The 21,305-nt window shown below is 47.2% G+C and overlaps 1 protein-coding gene across 10 annotated transcripts in view; it reads right to left on the reverse strand.

Annotated features, from left to right (window-relative positions):
• NHSL1 (NHS like 1) overlaps positions 1 to 21,305 on the reverse strand; it is a 471,418-nt gene that overhangs the window by 69,044 nt on the left and 381,069 nt on the right. For 7 of the 10 annotated variants that reach the window (XM_078649349.1, XM_078649348.1, XM_078649345.1 and 4 more), the window contains exon 2: positions 6,783 to 6,935. In XM_078649349.1, coding sequence (XP_078505475.1) covers positions 6,783 to 6,935 — 153 coding nt within the window. Of the gene's footprint in view, positions 1 to 6,782; positions 6,936 to 16,792; positions 17,001 to 21,305 lie in introns of those variants that run through there. The other 3 variants (XM_078649350.1, XM_078649351.1, XM_078649354.1) reach the window with 3 other exon arrangements.

Consider the following 21,305-nt stretch of genomic DNA (forward strand, 5'->3'; position numbering starts at 1 on the left):
AACTCAATTCTCCTGATTGACAGTGTACCACAAGAGCGGATGGGAAGCTGTTTCTTAGCGGATTTAGTACAAACCCATGTGACGCTAGTTCGCTGGCTCAGGCGAGGTCACTGTCCTGCTGATACGGCTATGGTGCACTCTTCAGGACTGACATGGTGGTGTAAAAGGAATCTTCCCACAAGAGCTGAAGCAACAGACACTCGGGAAAGAAAAGAAAATGCTGCCTCATAAGAGACCGACATTGGAAACAGCACATGGAGGCTGCATCTGCCATGTGGGGCTTGGGGGGCATCTGAACGCGTGAGGTCTGCCCCCCGGGCAGATTGGGAGGCGGTGAGACTAGCCAGTACCGGCCATTTTGTGCATTGGGCTACACTGGGGGCAGGGGCGTAACACAGGCCCCTGCAGCCCCCGCGGTGCGTGGGGCCCTCACCCTCCAGGGAGCCCCATCAGCACCGCACTTCTGCTGGAGAGCTGTAGATTGAGTCCGGAGGGGGCCCCTTCACTTACCCTGCAGGGGGGCCCACTCAAGGTTCGTTACGCCACTGACTAGGGGTAGCCCAATTGTAGCCCAAAGGTTATAATTGGGGCCCTGCCTGGCTCCCAGCCACCATTTTAGGTTTGGTGACCTGGTGGCTGGGAGCGTTAGTGGTAGCGTAGCGTTTTTCTGGCTCTCCCTCCCACCCTATAATTCGGCTTTTTTTTGGTTTGTTTGGGGTTTCAGTTATTTTGTTTTAGGCCATGTTTTGTGGGGACTAGTGCATAGGCTTTTGAGAATTTTGTATACTTGTCGCTTGGAACAGGTGCAGGTGGGGTTGTAAAAAGTTGGCCAAGATTGGCAGAAGTTTTTAGTTAAGTGTTGGATGTTTGTGAGCAGGGAAAGGGTAGGCAGGTAGGATGAGTTTAGACTAGATGTTTAGTAGTTATAATTGCAGAAAGACAGGGGTTTGGGGTTCATTGGAGGGCAGGATATGTAAATGCAATACTGTGTAATGTGGTTGTTATGTTATGTTATTGGTAGGGTGGGGGATTTAATGTGGGGATTGTAGGGGGGGGGGGACGGGGGATCAGTTATTTTATGTATAGTGCGTTTTTAGTTTGTAAAACGGTTCCCTAGGTTATAATTTGTGATATGCACCTGTTTCAATAAAGCGGCCTTTTGCACGCACACAAAATTGATTGGTCTCGGTTTTGGCTTGTCCCCCTCCCTCCCAATACTGGTAGCGATGGTATAGAGCGCTTTGAGCAGCAGCTTACAAGACGACATCAGGGCCGGACTGAGAGCCAAAACCAGCCCTGGCAAAGTGCTCGGCCGGCCCCCTGGGGGTGCGACCGAGCTCTTTGGCGGGGCCGGTTTTCGGCCGATTTTGTTACAGGGCCGATTTTGCAGCTATGCTGCAAAAATGGCCCTGTATCAAAAACGGCCCCCAGGGCCCAAAACCGGCCCCCACCCTTGCGGAGCACCGGGGTATTGCCCGGTGCCCGCAACGGCCAATCCGGGCCTGGACGACATTAAAAAGAGGTCTGTACAGAGGGAGGTAGAATTAGAACAGGGGGTCTGAAAATGAACTTTGCACCTTCATTCAAGTCCTCGTTTTCTTCAGGATTGGAGAGAAGCCACACCATACTTGGCGAGACATGCGAAACAAGCACTTAAGCCTGTGAGACTCAACACTAATACGTTACCCACGTGCACAATAAGCCGCAACAGTAGAGGGAACGGTTTACACTTCTGTGAAGAGTCTCACCCACGGGTGGGGAATAAATACACAAGGGGAAAAAAGCTGAATGCAGAAAGTACGAGATTAGTAAAACCTGCGCCGCCCTCGCTGCCAGCAGATTCATGACATTCATAAACGTGTCTGGCTGTGGGAGGACAGCGGGATAAAAGGCTCCCTGCGCCAGCGCCCCCCTTCCTGAAGATAAAGACGCTAGTAATAAAGGCCTCACTGTCTGACGGGGGAATGTATTTACACAGCGCACACAGCACCGTTTATTGTACTGAAGAGCTGTGACTAGACAGCCAGCTGGAAAACCATCACCGCGCACCGGAAGTTAGAAGAACATGCGCTGGCAAAGCAACACATTTTACCTACGCACTTGAACGCTTAAAAATGTTGCTGCAAAGCAAACAACCACTGGCAAAGCCAATAGGTCTACGTGGCTGCCATCTTTTGGGTTTGCCAATGCGCGTGAACGTTTTTTGTAAAACTGTACAAGGGACTACTTTTTTGGTGTGAGTGAAAATAGTGCAAGAACAGGCTGCCAACACTCGCAGAAGAAATACAATGTGGGTTGAACCTCTGTCCCCAGTGTGTGCTGAAGTGGGCGGAACAAAATGTGAATGACACACTGATGGACCAATTAAAAAGGAGAACTGGATGAAATAATCCAAAAGTATGTTAAATATACAATTTTGTTAAAATCAAAAGGACTTGACTGTTGCCAGACCTAAAATGTGTGTGTGTGTGTGTGTGTGTATGTATATATATATATATATATATATATATATATATATATATATATATGGATCAATTTCTGTTCCCAGTTGAAACCACAGAAGTAACGGACCACCACACGGCTTGCAGAGTGTCACAGCAAACTTTTATTATCCATTTTGCAGCAGTTCAGGTAGGCATGACGCGTTTCGGGCAGGGACACACACACTTACACTTCTTTGAATGGATAGAAAATATATGTGTGATGACACACTGTTCTTTTCAGATTCAAATTAGTCTCTTGTGCATTTCAATTGAGGCGGAAGGACACAACCAGTTGACAGAAAAAAAGGTGAGACTAAAATACTCCTGTGGGCTAATCCAAGATGTGCCTGACAAAGTTTCAAGACAATGCTGACAGTTCCAGCGCCAAAGAAGCCAATGGGTGAAGGAGACTGAACTGAACCAAACCACGCAAGGTTAGTTTTGAATACAATATGTTCACCATGACCGGCACAACAGCCAATAAATGGCACACCTTAGAAAATGCGGAGGTGCAAAAAATAGCAAGGGAGAACAATGCTTAGATTTTTTGCTGTTAATAAACAACCCCTTCTTCAGGGATAGTGGAGAAACGCAAAGCTGGCTGTCACTCTAATGCCGCCCTTGCTCTCAAAGTCAGGAACTGCTGCCATGTCTTGTGACATGTATGCATCTGCCCAGGACATGCAGTATAGGACAAAGCATGTCCCATGACAGCAATCCTGTCAGGTCACTAAAATTTGAAATAACGAGAGGATGGATGGAAACACGCGCCAAGCCGGGAGTTCAACACAAGCCCCTCCTGGTCACCGCGCTGATGATGAATACATGAGTGCACTATTTCTAACCAGGGGGAGTTGGAGCCGGCATATTAGTGCTGGTGAACCTCTCAGGGATGATTATTAATCTATCCTCTTAAGCTTACAACAGAGCGAGCTGTCTGCGCTGGAGACGGAGAGGGTGCATTACGGAGGGGACTGTGGACCCTTGGGTGACATTAACACCAGAATGAATGTCTGGACTTTCAGTGCTGCTCTGTCAGATGACAGGAACTTCAATACACGCGGGACGATGAAATAAGAGACTCTGCTCTACTGTAACATCTGAAAAGGCTGAACATCTTTTTGTGAAACAGATATTTGACATTGGCCATTGGCTTGCATGAAGCTCATGTCATCACAGAACTATTGAAGGGGCGAAAGAAATGGATTCAGGGTGCCAGAAACATACCGCTCGTTCCTTAGGGAGAGAGCAAGCTGATAACATTTAAGAGAGTTCCCAACAGGCTACACAGGGAGCAGGGGTAGCATTTTAATAAAACTGCAAATGCATAGAGACTCCCAACTCTTACATCAATGAAAATGCCATCGGATAGTAGACATTTTGTAAAAGGTTTCATAAGGACCACTAGATCAGGAATATACATTCACTGAATCCCACCGACACAGAGCTTTTTGTCATATATCCTTGGGGTGCATTAACGGTACAATCTAGATTGGCATCATACATTTTTTTAAATCAATTTTAGATATGACAAACTTGCACAATAAATGCTAGACAACACAAAATGACTTTGACGGACAAAATACCTGAAAAATGTAACCAGTGGCAAATCCTAGTGGGCACGTGGAGGGCGGGAAGGTCTGGCAATCTGGGGAAAGGAACTGATAACAGTTGCTAGGGGGGGTAAGGGCTCAGGAAAGCCTAGATTATTAGATTCCGGTTTTATGCGTGCATTTCCTGCGTCCACACAAACAGCTTTTTATATCAGATGACTGCCTGGTGAGCTAAACAATAGCAATAAAGAGAAGCTCGAAACTCGACAATACACAATGCACAAGGCATCTACCACATTCATTATGCTTGCTGCCTTGTCGCCTCTTAGCACCATGAACCAATGTGATCCCCACAAGCGCAATCCTTTATTTCATACAAATATTACCAAAAAAGAAAGGCAATTTGTATCTTCCATGGTCCAGTTCATCGGCGACTGTACTTTTTTTTTATTTTAAATTTGTATTTTTTTATTCTTTTGTGCTCAACAAAAATTGGGCAGAATATATTCGTACATAATCGAGCCACTGTACTTTTTGTGAACAAATGTATACTTTTTACACTCTGGGCTCTCTTGCTAGTTTTACAGTGACCTTCAGCTGTGGAAGGTCATGTGCCTATTAATAAGAAATGACTTCTTCCCATAAAGGGGGGGGATGCTGCAGGAGACCCGCTGTCTCCTGTGTGTGCTAAGTGGTTCTTCCTAGTAGTTTTCTCTGAATGAAACCCAAGATTACAGCTAAGGCTCCATAAGCTCCTTGGGGGGGATTATCGGCCATGACCTGACCCCAATTTTTTAGCTCTGCGTAGACAGCACTATAGCAAAACCGAGCACCCCTGGACGGGCTTCCAACAGCCCACAGGAGTACTAAAGAGCCATCCAAGTGATAACACAACCCATCAGCTTTCTTTTTTTTTTTAAAGAAAGGATGCTAACAACTATTTGGATGTTCTGTTACCAAAATACTTAGCCCCCTGCATCACAGTTTCATATTAAATGTGTATGACGACAGAATCCCAAAGCGCTACATACCTATGACTATGGTAGTGCAACCTGCTGCTGTGCAAACTGAGCACACTGCAATAAAATCTGATCAGCATTCGTAAAGAAAATGCTTTCTGTGATTTATGTATTTCATAAAAGCTCAATCTTTGACTTTCAGTTGGATGTGAAAGACAAGACACTATAAATGCATCTAACATGTAAGGCTTGTCAACGTGCATACTTTCAACTTAACCAATAACACTGATTTGCTTGTGCTACCTCAGGTGATAACGGTTAAAAATGATATCTTCAAGCTAGGCCATAACACTTCATCGACAATGGACGGACCCTTCTTTATTTGCAAACTTCCTCGCCTATATCTTCACAATCCAATTATAACAAAGAACCCTCAAAGTAAGCTGGGAAATAGAGTGGGGACGGGCTAGCAAAAAAGTATATTTTTTATTTCTATGGACAGAGCATGCAGAATCTTCCAGTGTAGTCTTTTTATGTTGATGCAATAAAGCACTAGAACAGTAGCGCTCTTTCCGCTGGCAGGTCTTGGCTATCACGGTGGCAGAACAGCCTTTCTGCTTCTATTGGTGAGAACGACTGATCATCTGATAATGGATAGGACTTGCGTCTTCTAATCGTTTGGCACAAGGAAGAGGCACAGAAATGGAGACAGCACCCCTGACTCTCTGCTCGCGGCCGGAGACAGAGAGGACCACAATGACTGTGAACATGGAGACTGGACATGCCTCAAAGTGAGAGAACAGTAAGATTTTGAGGCTGAAAGAGGAAACTAACAGAAAGAGGTGTGTCGGCATACACCAACCTCAGCCGTATCACAGCGGTGCCATAACCAATCCTTCCGCATCAGAAACCAAACGGCAAATGAAAGTAGCAGAATGCTACTGTACTTTACATTAGCTCCATTTAATTCATAGTTAATTTCAATTTTCGTTCAATTACAAAATTCAACAGGTGATAACTGTGCTGTCCTTAAAGTTATGGTAAAATGTCAGCGATACGTTTTTCCTATACCGTGAGGGTCAGGGAGTTTGAAAACGAGTGTCGCAGTGAGCAGCTACATCGGTCACCTTCTGACACTGGAGAAGCTCTCTTCAAAGCCATTCAAGCTACATAATCACCACGAAAACACATGCAGGTGAACAGTGCAATTGTGTGACAGAGCTACTTTTTGCTCACTGCAATATTTTGGCTTCAGAGGCTCTCAAGGGCAGCACAGATCACACAACTGCCCAATAGGAGAAGTGACTGGGGATTCTATTTGGTTCATTCATCTTCATCGAACGTCTTCCTCGTCGCGGCCCATAGAGAGTCAAAGGCTGCAGCTACCGCAACAAACCCCTGGTTTGCCCATTTCACTGCCTGGCACCAACCTGCAGCCCTCCTGTGCGCAGCACTGTCTTTGCTCTTGGATCACTTTTCTTTATCTGCTCAATGCACTCTTCAAATATGTCTTTCTCGTGTGCCAACCTTCCTGCAGCAAGATGGTGCCACACACTTACCACCCCGTCTATTGAACCCTGAGCTACCACCAAAGCCTCAAAGTTTGGACTTCTTGCCCCGCTCTCCCAGTAGCACATCCAAATACCGTAGCTGGCCTCGCGCTCATTTACCGCACTGGAGTAAATCACTAGATGTGGATATTCAAGTCGATAAGCCTGATTCCTAGAGTGCTAATTTGCGACGGCGCAGAGGCAATCTCAACCTCGGAGTGGTAAGCAGCACCTTACCTCGCAGCACAGACTTGAGGTTGACTTTGGCCTCCTGGTGCAGTTCCTCCACGCAGGGGGGCCTGGAGGACGGGAGGAAGACATTCTCTTGGTGGTGCCAGGGCGCGGTGTAGTGGACAGTCCATTTACTTTCCTCATCTAGATTAGAAACCGCTGCAAAAATAGAAGATAGCAAGAATTACTTTCCACATAAAAAAAATGCTCAGAACATACACAGACATGGACCCTGGAGGCAACATAACTAGGGAACCAGAATCTTGCACCTTGATATGTTTCAAGAATTCTTGACATTTGCAGGCAACCATAGTTTTGCACATTCATGTATCATGTCTAGCATGCCTCAGACCAGTATGCAGAAGCCGAGATGCTTGCATAAATACACTCACACAAACAAGATAACAAGATATGGTCTACATACACTGACTGACTCTCCACCCTCAGTATCCGTCACCTCACTTACGTACAAAAGGTTAGGTCTTCTGCAAAAGAAACTCGGGATATTGCGAGAATACCGCTTAACCTTTCCAGTGTCTTTTACATTAGCAGTATTGTTGACAATGTATAGTGTGTAATATACCGCATAGGTTTGGTTGATGTTGTAGGGTAAAACATTGCGAATACAGAGCTGCACATAGCGTTATTCCTAATTTTGGAAAAAATTATTTTTGGGGTGCGTCATCGTGGGGTGAAGTCTGAACTTTTAGCTGCGCTTTGATGTCCATGTCAACAGTGCTGGAGCACAAAGCTGACAACGCCTGAGTTCACTGCAGTAACGTAAATATTGCATAAAGAGGAAAATGACACACTTGGTTATGAACAGCTAGATGGCTACTTGTGGTAGAGAGACGAGCTCTCTCTTCTGCGAGTTTCCATCACTCATGTGACCAGGCAACAGCAGCCTTCCCTTCTATGAATGATTATGTAGAAAAGGGGGGGTCATCGGCTCTTACAGGTGTACTCGGCATGGGCCATGGTTAATAGCTTTGGAAAAGTAACCACAGAACCAATTCCTGTTCCTTTCTCTACCCCCATCTGACCATGTGTGTCTGGGATGCAAGCAGGGACCACTGAATTTGCATAATTATGCAAATAAACCCAGAGCAACACAATCATGATTTTGTTGCTGTGGGTTTATTTGCATAATTATGGATCTCCCACATTTGCCACATAATCCATAATCTGCTGCATAATCTGCCGATTATACCCCAAATAAATTGTTTCTAACTCAAACGGTTCAAAGGTTACTGGAAATGCAGCAACAAGTGTTACTGTGCAGTGGAGGCCCTTTGGTTGATTGGTCACCTTTCTCTTGAGTATTGCTATGTTTGAGCATTAAACTGGTACTAATGAGGTGCAACCTAGAGTAAAAATGTCAAAATAAAGTATGACTATCAGAAAGTGTGCTGCATAATTTGCCTTTTCTTGATGCATAATTTGGTCAACCTTGCCGCACAATTTGGCCTTTCCTGCCACACAATTCCTGTGGCCCTGGATTCAAGGTATAGTCTTTTTTGATGTTTAAACTAGCTTGTTAATCTGGGTGCATACTAATGGAAAGCACAAACTACGATATATGACAGACTTAGAAGCGCAGTGCTGAAAGCTCACACGTCAAGAACTACATCTAAGATGGCTGTGGGATATTGTCTATTTTAGGAGGACTGCGCTACCAACTGTAAATAATATTTAGCTACTTGACTAGCTCAATGTTGCCTTTGCGCCCACAGTTCTGATGTGCCTTCTAAAAGCTTAACTCCTTCAAATACGGATTGCTAAAAACTGGGTGGTGTGTCCTCAAATTGTGAATTCAGCACCCTCAATAAGTGGAAAACGCTCTGGCCTTCAAATCCTGGGCAGTCTCCACATCAGTCATTTTTTTCCATTCACTGATCATTACATCACCCTGCATTGTGCAAACACAGGATTTACAAGGACTTAAAAGGAAAAGAACTTTAACTTCAATTACTCTTTCCCCCAGAGATAAGAGTAGCGTTTCCAAGGGTCTTCAAAGTAGACCCGGCACTACCTACTTGCTGGACCGGAAAAACTGTTCCCTGAACAGGTATTCCACGTTCTTCTGTAACTGCCAAAATCAGTTCATGATCTTTACAGCCAGGGCAGTTAAATATGTCACAATGCCCTCTGATGACAAAACCACGTGATTGACAAGAAAGCACAATGCACATTTTCTGCGGGCTCATACACAGTGGATATATGACTGGTGGGTGAAATTTCCTTTGCGAAAATTATGCACAGCCTTAGAAAAGCTGCACGAAATTATGCAGGATACTGAAATATATATTTTAAAAAATGACATCTTGCCAGACAAACGCTATTTGGCTTGTGGTACATAGCACAGCAAAGATCATTTACTCTATAAGCGCCTACCATGCATGTTAGATAATTGCACACATGTTTAAATGGGATAAAATAACCACAATTTTGGGACCACACAGTTTGAGGTAGTTTGAATTCTGACCTACGTTACTTTTACATAGATTTAATTTGTAATGTACTCCTGCATTTTGCTTTACGTTGTTTGATTTAAAAAATAATTTCGCCAAAAAGAAAGTTTTGTAGACTGGTGGGAGGTTCATCACCCTTGCACGGGGACGCACGCGCCTGTGATAACTCCCACCATGGCGAAGCCTGAAGCGGACAACCAGAGAGACATAGGTTGGATGGGTGACCGTAAGATAAGTGGGGCAACTCAGTGTCCACCCAGACTCGCCCCTTCAGGAACAGTAGACTAGGGCAACTTGACTGATCCCCCAAATGCTTAGAGTTCCAATATCTGTTGTCTTGTGCAAGACTTTCTTGACTGACCATGAAATGACGCTTTTAGCCACTATGTTTCAGCGACTGAACTCTGACCCTATAAACACCACCAAAAATTACCATGTAGCCATTTGTTCTGGAACAACACGCTTTCCGCGACAACCCCAGTGAAACAGTTTAGCAGCTTGAAGCATCCCTGAGGAGACGTGTGTGCTAACCTCAAAGTTACATTTTCAAATGTGGACAATACCAACTTAGATTATCACCCTTCCAAAATTGATGAATTCCGTTTTTATTGGGTTTAGTGAGAACCCTTATTAGCGCCAAGAGGCAATTTAGTTCATGAACTGCAACAAATAGCTATTATTCAAAGGTCAAACAACAAGTTAATACCACTGTTACAGTAACAACCCCTCATGCACACAGCTCCTGATACAAGTCCACCCCAACATAGCCACAAACCTCAAGCCAACTCCATCCTAGCTGACTCCTGTCACGGGCATCCAAGCACAATATCTGCTACCAACAACCTCATGCATATGCAGGAGCTTATCTGTGGTAGCGAGCCACACCCCGTTGCATCCAAAGAGACATGATTCAATGACTATCTGGAGATCAGGACCACTGGACGTCTCTTCTTAGAACACCACAAGAACCCAACCAGAAGCCATGACAGAGGGAAAGGAGGAGTAGCCATCACTGGCACAGAATGGCCTCCTGAACAGAAGTCCCTGGCTGAGCAGATGTTTCAGTAGCAGGAGACCTTCCTTTGTATGTACAACAGTATGGAGACCTCACAGGAAAAACCATGCCTTCGGGAGAAACCATGGACCAAGTACGTCACAGGCACCCTGAACCCGAGGTACGAACCTATGGGGTGAACATAATTAATGTGCCTGAGGAATCAAAGCAGACCTTGACAAACAGGGATTCATCGCTTCGAAAGCGCAATCAAGCCATACATGGAGAGTCTGGACTTTTCTCCTTGATACCAAACCCAAGTGTGTTAGAATACCAGCTACTAATGCTTACGGAATCGCCACTGAAGACAAGCTGCCTAGTAAACTGAACCAAGCAGCAGCCCCACCTCATAAAAACATCAAACGCATTCACCTTGAGAAGTTTGTACAAGCACCAAAGTCTACAAGGACCTCTCCGAACACACAGCACCCATCTCCACATTCGAGATCCTCGCCCACTTTGAGAAATTCGAGACCACTGTTAATGAGGACCTAAATTTTCTAACTATGGAGTTACCAATACAGGGATCAGTAACTTTATAGGTGGGGAAAATACAGCCCAATACGAGTACAGTACAGAGTCACAGATTCCCGCCACAGCAGCAGTCACCTAAAGTTAATAGAAAAAAGGGCCACTTGTTGTCTAGCACCGCTGGACTTTACAAACAAAATGTAGTTGTAACGCCCTAGCTCCTTCTCAACAGTGATGTGACATCCAAAGACTATCAACTGCAAAGAAAGAATCTAAAATTCTAGACTAACAACGGATCAGCCTGCATAAACATAGGCTTCAAATATATGGCCATTCCTGTTACACACACACACTCTAGAGTCTGAGCCAACCAGATACTAGAGCCACAAAGATCAACTCTGCCACCAAGAAGCCAGTGCTCCAAATGGGCAAATTCAAAGCAAGATAAATAAACCTAGGCCTAGTAACCTTGGCTCCTGATCACCAAGCTCATGAACACATTACCAGTGGAATCGTGCCTCAGAAGCTCAACGAGTCAACAGTCATCCTCTCTTTTAAAAGAAACAACAAACTGATAAATCATTATCTACCAGAGGCCTATGCAGGGCCCTTGCTGAATTTGTAAGCCGCTGAAGACTGCATACAACTACCAGAGAGCAATGACCTTGTCAAAAACATCGCCCTGTGGCACAGAAAGCACACTACTGCACACCGCTTTTGCCCACTACAGCTAGTGGCCATACATGAGCAATTCCACTACCACAGAATGTGCAATTAGCCTACATTATTAGTGTGATGACTGATCGGTTAGCACAGGTCATGAGGATTAGGAGGAAAGACTATATCTTGCTTCGCCACCTCTTTGCAAGAAGGCACTCGGCAAGGCACACTTGGCTCACTGGTGTCAAATAATACTAGAAACACAGTGCACCGTCGCCGATAGTCTTTAGTAACTAAGTAACACCACACCCATATGAATGTAGTCTCAAAGAGGGTTCCAGCAGTGGGTGGCCTAAAACATGTCCAGTAGCGGAACATCAAAACTGGCCCCGTATCTCAATAGAGTTCACCAAACATCTCTCCCTTTAGACTGACTGTTCAAAATAGGACCACCCGCAGAGTTGCAACCTGGGAGGCCACTGTTCAATAGGGACATCGCCTCACACCCTCTAAAAATTCAGGTCATGAAAAATGATATCTTTAATCTTCGTTTGGTGAGAGGGAGAGGATAAGATACATTTTGCTCCAAATAACTCACAAAATTGGTCAGATCCTGCAAAGGTCATGTCCATACTGGACTTTTGCAACATCAACCTGAGTATATGGGGCTTCCCGGGATCAAAATCAACTTTAAAACGCCAAAGAAGCCCGACCCCGCAAACTGACTCCTCATGAATGGATGTCACAACCATATCATACCCAGATTCAAGTTCCTGCACTGGATGTCGGAAGAGTCACATTTCAAAACTTAATGGGTAAAAACTCAAATCCCCAAGCAGTTTTGATCCAGGGTATTTCTCCAACATATTTCAATCCTAAAAACGGACTATCAGCTTGGTGTTGGCAGTACTCAATCCCCTTTCCATGGGAAAGTCTAAATGCAAGTGATTTGGATAAAAATCGTTGCATGCCCGAGGCTCAACTTCTTGGAAAACGCTCTCCTCAGAACAGAGACTTTACGCAGACAGCAAGATGTGACATTCAAGAAATGAAGAACAGCTTTGTCTGCATCACCTTTGGGACAAAAGAAGTCGTGTGTCCCTGAGGTCCCATTAGCCATGCCACAAAACTAAGCCTCACCAACCCTCTGCAGACCATTCCCATGCCCGAACTTCAGCTTAGCACCAGCTTCTACGGAGCTTGAGTAACTTTAGACCTCTTGTTTCAAGCCTCAGTAAAGAATTGTGCTGGTGGTGTTTTATTTCCCCCCCCCCCCAATTTATTCAAATATTTTGTTTACTTCTTGTTCCGACTAGTAGCTTGAGTTGGTGAAAAATGGCATTTAGTGTTTGCAAAAAAATCTACTTAAATATAACACTTATGAACATTAAGTTCTCACATACTTGGGTTTAAGCCTAATTCCTTTGTAAATTACTCATTTGGTAACTAAATTGTTCCAGATGTAATTGTATAAAAAAAATGTAATAGTTCAGTAAAGAAGGTAAGATGGATGCACAAAATGCCGCCTCTGACCCTCCAAACACTGGTTAAAACCTATTGCTCACCTTGTTGGGATACAGTTAATGTGCGACAGAGTAAAGAATCTGACAAAACAATAGCAATGAATGTGTGCATCTCACCAATTCTCGTTTCTCGTAGCACAAATGAGGACCTTCAGCACCAGAGACTAGATAACCAGGGAAGCACCAGTTTTTTCCAAGTCATGCTCTCTAAACCGAAGAGATCTTGTGAATTTATGCTCTGCTGGTCTGTGGCCAAGCACACTTATTACACTGCTGCTTCCTACCCAAACACCACTGCCAAGCACTCAAGGCAAATACAGGAAGACCTGAAGACGCGTGGGTTTCAATACAGGTACTGGGCCCACTCACCAGGATGACCAAGTGTTTATTGCTACAACCCAAGATTACAGACGTAAAGCGCGAGTCATAACGTGGAAATACATGCTTGTCGCAAGACGGGCAAATTCTGAGAACTTTAGAGTAAATATGTATTATCTAGAGCACAGTGTGTTTATCTGGAGCACGTAGAGATACCAAAACTAAACCGGTGCTTTGATCAACCTCGCCTAACTTTGGACGGATTCTATTAGAAGGTAAGTTTACCACTAGAAGGCAACTCATTTCCAATGTGCTAGAAGGGGCGATGCATTTGCACAGAGCCGAGGTGTGCCTGGGCAGAAAATATATGTGGTGCCGCTGTTGGCAATGAAGATAGGTCCATGGTGGCTTCTGGCCTTTGCTAACATATAAAACCTTCATACATGGGGTTTAGCAGCTAGAACCAATAATTTGCCATTTAAAGCCACTAAGAAAACCACTGCACGAGAAGAAAATATCAGGACTGGAGGACAAATTCCGAAAGAAGGAAGGTGTCTGTGCTACAAGGACAACCGATCTGTGCCTGTAAGGATTGCTTGCAATCTTACTGCACAGGCTGCAAAGTGAATCATCTCAACAGGGGGAACCAATCCCCAAAACGATGCCTAGACCATACCCAAGGTGGTTATTTCTGGAGGAGATAAGTTGCTAATGCTCTGTAGAAGGGGAGGTGAAGTCTTCCCTTGGAAGAGCTTTTTAGTGGCAAACTCCTGGGACGGAGACCCGCAAGCAGCTTTTGCTGGTTGAGCTGCCAGGGAATGGGCAGTCGCAGATCACGGATATGTGGGAGGCATACTTGTGGCATTTGTTTCAGATGTAGGTAGGAGCTGGTGCCAAAAGATGCTCGGTCCCATCCCGCTTCACAGCTCCGCCGTAACCCACCATCCGAGGTTACCGCCTGACAGTCGTACCAGACTGCATCGTGTGCTAGATTACATTCCATCGACCTACATTTATCCCTTCATCAAGCCGTACCATCACCGGTCCCCGATCACGCATCGCGCCGCTTACAGCCCTGATAAGTCACAGGCATTACCCTGTTGATGAAACACGTGTCGGCTGGCGTTTATAAGATCAGAAAAAAAAGAACTACATAAAGCATCATATACTGACTTTACCATACTACCGGTGACAATCGCGTTTGTCTCCAACTACTGTACTACCAGAATTGTTAATTACACGTGTGCCCAGTACCTGTTGAATATTTGTATGGTGTCAAGGCATCTTACGCCTAAACACCATTTAGAGGTTTTAGGGTTCTCCTCTACACTGGCAGCACCGTATCACCACTGTTCAATCTTGTCCATCACCACACACCATAAACGCACTGTTTGAGCGCCCCTGTCCTGTATACCCCAAACCCACATCTGACTGCACAAAAGATGCACCATGGTCAGGCCGGACACGATGAAAGGCGAGTCAAAAGTAGGACTATTTATTTTTATGAGGCAGCTTAAAATCACTAAATAAACTTAACCTCTGAACCACGTGCTTTAGAGGGCTGGGTACTTGCAAATAAATAGATGTAAACTGTCTGTATTCAAAATTCTATGACTTTAAACGAAAAGGTGATGGCCCCAACATATTCCACCACGGGCCTGGCAGTGTACACATACACCGTAAAACTAGACCGCCAATCAAGCTGGGACCTACAGGGCACAAAGGGTGTGTGTCATCAGCAGGGTGGTGGCATGGACCGATTGGAGCAGCACATGAGCAGGCGAGACATGCTGGAGTTGGGCCTGCAGCTGGTGGAGCTTCGAAAGTGAAAGCTGGGTGTGCATAAGAGAGGCAGGGTGCTGGAATAGAGAATGCCTGGCCATGAGGAGCAGAGACAGTGGGTTAAAGAGAGTGCCAGCAAGGACAAACAGCAAAAGACAAGAGAATGGGTTGGGACAGGCAGGTGAACGTAAAATGTTAAATAAAGGATGCTGTCGGGTAGTGAGGAGGTGGGGGTGGCTGAGAGCATAACTGCACTGGTAGAGACTCAGATGTCCGTGGTTTTGTGAGTTAAAGTAAGACAGCTACGGAGATTTTAATAAACTTATTTTATCAAAATATGCACGTGCATCAACGGAACTGTTGCTCATCATGGCAATAAGGATATTCCACATCCGGGAGGCACGAGCACGCGGCGGACCGCAGATCACCTGCGTGGGCACCGAGGACCCCTTCATACCCCCGACAGCACGTGGGGTGCTCTTCGAGGCTCTTTGTGCCACGGATGGCTGCCACGCTCTGTATCCGGCGCTGTCATTGGCTGCTGGAGTTACCGGAGCTCAGACAGGTGCCAGGGAAACAAAGGAAAGGAAATCCGCCTTCAAAGGCAGAGGTGGCGGTGGGGAGGATGCTGATGGGCGTCAGCTGTGGGGCTGGGGCTTTGAAGCGGTGTCTGGTCTCCGGGGCGCTTCCGTGGGGGCACCGCAGGTCTCTGGGCACCCTCCGCATCCCTCTGCCCACCAATCACACAACACTACGAATCTGCATACCGGGGGCATCCACAGGTGCCGTTCTTTCCTCATAACCAGCAAACACTAACATTCAATCAGAGGGCAAACTCCACTAAAATCCTTGCAGAATTTTGTAAAACATAAATACGCCTTTAAGTGAATTGTTTAAACATTAAAACTCGGAAAGGGGCATTACGACGTACCACTGTCCGTGCGTAGGGTGGGCACGGGGTGCACGTGGGAGGGGACCCGGGAGGACCCCAACACTCCCCCTCCTGCCTGACACGGGTGGAGGGGCCTGGGTGCTGCCCCACCCCCACTCCTCGGAGTCTGGATGCCGATGGAGCCCCAGTACCCCCCCAACCCCACCCTCCGCTCCCTTTCCAGGGCTTCTCTCAGTGTGTGAATAAAAGGTCTGAGTGAGAATACAAAAGGAGAAAGTCCTTGCAGACACTTGTGGAACAAGGGCGGCGAGCGGCCGCCCCAGCAGCCTGCTTCTGGCATCGTGAGAACCGCGCACTCAATGCAAGCACCTCGGCGGACTTCTAAGCACTACAGATTAAATACATTGTGTGCATGCAAACTCCAAATACAGATTAAACGCGTGCAATTAACTAAATCGAGCATCATTTACAATAGATCCAACATTAATATTCCAAATACAATAAGCAATCCTTAAATAAAACACGTACACAAAAGAACACGTTTCCTGCATCTTAAACTCCCACCAGCCACTCCTGCATAAGACGCAGAGACGCGCCGGGCATCTAAAAGTGGTTAACGCAGCTTTTAGTTTTGACCTCGGATGCCTCTGCAACAACTGCACAAGGAGCCGTACACGCGGGCGAGTTTTAAAGATGGAACAGGTGCCTGGAGAAAATGAGGAGCGCTGCTTGTTGCTGAAATGAGGAGCCGGGCTTGTTGCTGAAATCAGGAGGCTTGCAGTATCCGGAGGCTGCTGCCCGAAGCCCCCGAGTGGTGAAGGTGAGGCAGGGGGGTGGGCACTCACCTTTCCTCTTGAAGAGCTTGATGAAGGACTTGAGCTTGGTGTTGATGAAGACCACCATCTCTGCGCCGCGGGGGTTCCCATGGGACGGGCGGGGGTCGCTGGGGGCAGTCCGGACAGGACAGGGTGCAGCCGCCGCCCTCGCTCCACCTGCACACGCCCGGCTGCAGCCGAAGAGCTCTGGCTCTGCCCCGCTGCAGCCCCGCCCCGCGCCGGCAGGGGGCGGGGAGACGGCGCGCTCGGTGCTGCGGGAGGCCCCGCCCCCGGCGGCAGGCCCCGCCCACAGAGGAGGGGCGCGAGCATCAATGCCGGCCACGCGGGCCCAAACTCAATCTGCTCGAGTCGGAACCAAGGGCGCGCGCCCTGCACGGCAGCGCCACAGCCACCAACAACGGGGCATTTAAGAGCAAGGCGCTTTAAAAGCAAAGGACCGCTCCACACACGGGGCTCCCTCGAAGTGAGAGCCCTTTCATGGTGTTCAGGGGTGGCTCTCCGGAGGTGTGTGAAAGCACAGCCCACCCCGGGATCTGGGAGGCACAGTTTGTAAACAATGCCTTCCTTCCTGAAATGCAATGGTTAGCAATTCATGTCTGTTAGATGCCCTAAAGCGGATTCCATTGCAGACCTCCAACGTGGTTAAAGTGGGCAAGGGCCCACACCTCCCAGGGGGGCCTGGGAAAGTTAATTTTCGCTCTGAATCACTTCTGTGTATTTTTGTATGTTAATCCTCAAAATATAATTAATTATTCGGCAACACAGGGCTGAATTAGCAAAATATGGCGGATACAAACCATGGGTGTTTCAAACAGGTGCCCCCAAAATATTCTTGCCCTCTCTGAACTACACCCGATTCCACGTGGACAGAAAGGGGAGTGGCTTCGATTAGTTCATCAGGTGCAGTGGCACCGGAGGCCGGTGACGCCCACTGAAACCTAATGCTTGCTGTATTTTATAATTCAACCACCAGCTGGTAGCCCATGTCCTTCCTCGCCCTAGGGACCGTGACACACTGTGGAAGACGCCGGTGAGGGCAGGGGGAGATTACTGTCCCAGGGACCGGGGGGGGCAGGATGAGACACCCACACTCGAGAGGACAGGGGGTCAATAGGGCGCATCAGCGGCTGCTGATGCGCCGTAATTAACTTTTTAAATTAGCTATTGTCAGGCCAGCTGTGAACAGATACCGTGCTCGTGTATTTGTGCGCCATTTCCACCAGGTATGGTGCTAAGGATGTGATGATGGACGGTAAATATCACCTAACGCGCGAGTCCCATCGCACATGATGCTCCGGAGAAGCCTGGAGGGAGGCGGCCCCGCCCCTTCGAAAGGCTACAGTCAGTCCCGGCTTTTATGATTGTTTATGACAATGATGACATCAGTTTATTACAGACTTTGAGCACTAGCGTCGTGGCTTCCAAGGAAGGACACATCGGCACAGCTGAGAGGAGGAGTTCAAAGGTCACTGCGGCCTGTAAAGCAGATCCAGATGCGTGACGCGCTGCCTCTTAGGGCTTGACAGACTTTTATAGAGTAGACACAAGTTCAGCCGGAAGGGAGAGCGCCCAGACGCAATTCACTTTATGATGTGCCGCTGACACTGCTTAACACCAGGGCTCTAAGTGGCCGGGTCTAGCCGGTGCTCTGCCCCGGCAGTTCTTAAAAGCAGGTGCCGAGACGGGTCCCTCTCTATTTTTTGCCCTCACCCTCAGGGTTTATAAAACAAATATCTTAACTCTACAGCAGTGCCACCCTCACTGCCATTGAGGTAACTTCGAAGAGGCAAACATTTTCAAAACGATATACGACAATAGCATAGTTGTTGCTAATTTGATCGGATGCAACTAACAACCATTGGCAAAGCCAATAGTCCTGGCTTGTTGTATGTGTAATGTTACTTCTTGTATCTGGATGCAATGATAGAAACAGCAAAATACCTGACGGGTGGCACACTATGCTAAGCACTCAGAGATTTTTAGCTCGGGTGTTTTCAAGCCACTTCCTCAATTACATCGGTCACGCCCCTTTAAGAGACCCCCAGTTTTTTCATCCCACTTAAGCCCTGCTTAACACCAGGTTCACGCTCCCGCCTTGTTTTGAGTCCGACGCTGCTTTGAAGGGGCGTTATGGCTACACAAGCGCTTTAAAGAAATACGCTTGACAAAATAACAAGTTCCCTTCTTCCTTAATACTATCTATCCTCCCCTCTTCTGTTCCTCTAAGCGCCTTAAAGCTTCCTAAGGGAAGAATACGCGCTTTCCAAGAAACCAAATAAACCAACAGGCCAATATCTAAAGGCTACTCTCGGGGATGCCCTCTTTCCCCCATATTTCCCGTGGTGGTCCTTCCTTCCTTCACACCACACCCACACACACTCCCCTGCCAGCACTCTGAAGAGAACAGAGAGTGTGCCACAAGCAAGCAACCGGTATATTTCACAATTACTTTCTATGCAATTATGAAGTATGGATGTTATCTATGAAATGTAATTCCCGTTCTAATTGCAGTTGCAAGAAAACCATGGAGCTTAATTTGTCAAGAGACAAACATTTTACATCAGGCGACTACTGGAGATGACGTTTTGGTGGTCGCTATGAAGGTGAGAAAGGTCTTTTTAAAAAGAAATGGTGCGAACTCGTTCGCCTCAGCATGCAGCGCTTACCAGAGAAGCAGGCCCCTTGACTATGGCGGGCCCAGGTCGAACCGCTGTCCTCAGGCCCGTTTCCCAGCCTCGGCTGACAGGTGTCGGTCCCGCAGTGAGCCCCCGCGGGCCTCGGCTAAGGCCGGCCTCCTCGCAGCGTGCATAAGTGGGCGCCGGGCCGCGCACAGCAGGACTGCTGGTGGACACGACCACAGGGGGCCATTTCACGTATTTACTTAGGGATGCAGGCCCAGCCCCCTACACATTTACAGCCCTGCATTGTTAATGGGTTGAGAAGGGGAGGGGGACACCTGACCTCTGAGCCCGTGCAGGCCGAGCCCTTGTCACTCAATGCACAGGGGGATGATGGTGTGTGGAGAGGGCCCGGCTCAGCTATTCACACTCACTGGATCTATCCCCCTGCTGAGGGGGAGGGGAGAGGGCACCAGCTCAGCTCCGTCCATCTCCTAGCCCTACATACAAGATGGTGCCTACAGCGGGCACTGGCGGGTTCACATCACACAAAAAATAAATAGGCAATATAGCATCAGGCGCGTAAGCACTGGGAGAAGAGATGAATTCCCTGAGAGGCTTCTGAATAGAAATCGGGCCAGGTTCTACTCATGATAACTTGTTACTTGTACCTTTATGGCTGTGAGTGAGAATGATACCCAAGCAACCCATATCTCGATGAACAATCTCACCGTGTGTGTATGTAAAGCGCTCTGATGCCTTCGGGTCAAGCTAGCGCTATATAAAACTTTTAAAATAACGGGGGCAGGGCGTCCTGCCGGTAAGTACATAGCAGGCAATTTTGAAACCCACCACCCCCCCTCCCCAAACAACTTTGCTGAGGCTGGTGCCCATGTCCTGGGGTGTGTTCACACCCCTTAATAGACATCGGCATTTCAAAGCCTCGGAAAACGAGCTGGAAAACCACTATTTACAGTGGTTTTCCACTCGTTTTCCCTTCCGCCGCGATATCGGCTCCTCGCCAGGAGACCCTATGGATATCCTGGCACCCTATGGGTTGGCTGGAATGCCTAAAGCCAGGGCTTTAAGTGGGCCGGGTCCTGCCGGTGCTAGTTATAAAAAGCAGGTGCCGAGATGGTCCCTATCGGGCTCTCCATGTTTGCCCCCCCTCACCCTCACGGTGAACACAGAATCGTAACTCTGCAGCAGTGCCACCCTTCACCAGGGGCGCAACTAGAGCCAAATTTCAGGGGGGGGGGGGGCTAAGAATTTTTCGAGGGGACTAAACATTTAATCAGTAGGCAGAGTGGAGCAGCAGGGCCTCCAACAAGGGGTGAAACAACAGCAATGCCTAATTAACATTCACATGTTCTTTTAAACACCTGTGAAACGTTCGGGTGTGGCTGTGTGTGTGCCCGGGATCTGTCTCATCCTGGGCTGCCACACACGGGGGGAGGGGGGGCTGAAGCCCGGTGAGTCCAATGGGTGTTGCGGGCCTGCCCTTCACTGCCTGTGATGCAACTTTGAAGAGACTCATAATAGTTCTTTCACAGTCTCATTTCAGAGTTGAAGCATCTTCAATATTCTATGCAACGAAGCCGTAGTTGTTGCTTATTTATCTTATGCAACGAACAACCATTTTTTAAAATAGTTTTGGGCACAGCCAATAGTCCTGGCTTGCTGTAGGTGTATTGTTACTTGCTGTATTATATATCTGGATGCAATGACAGGAGCAGCACATTACCAGTCAGGCGGCACACTGTGCTAAGCACAGATTTTTTTAGCTTATGTGTTTTAAACTACGCCCTAATTACATCGGCCAAGCCCATTTGAGATAGCATCCCCCCCTCCCCAGTTTTTTCATCCCAGACAAAGCCCTGCCTAAAGCTACTAATACAGCCCTA

The sequence above is a fragment of the Lissotriton helveticus genome, chromosome 6 (genome assembly GCF_964261635.1).
Source record: "Lissotriton helveticus chromosome 6, aLisHel1.1, whole genome shotgun sequence".
Lineage (NCBI taxonomy): Eukaryota > Metazoa > Chordata > Amphibia > Caudata > Salamandridae > Lissotriton > Lissotriton helveticus.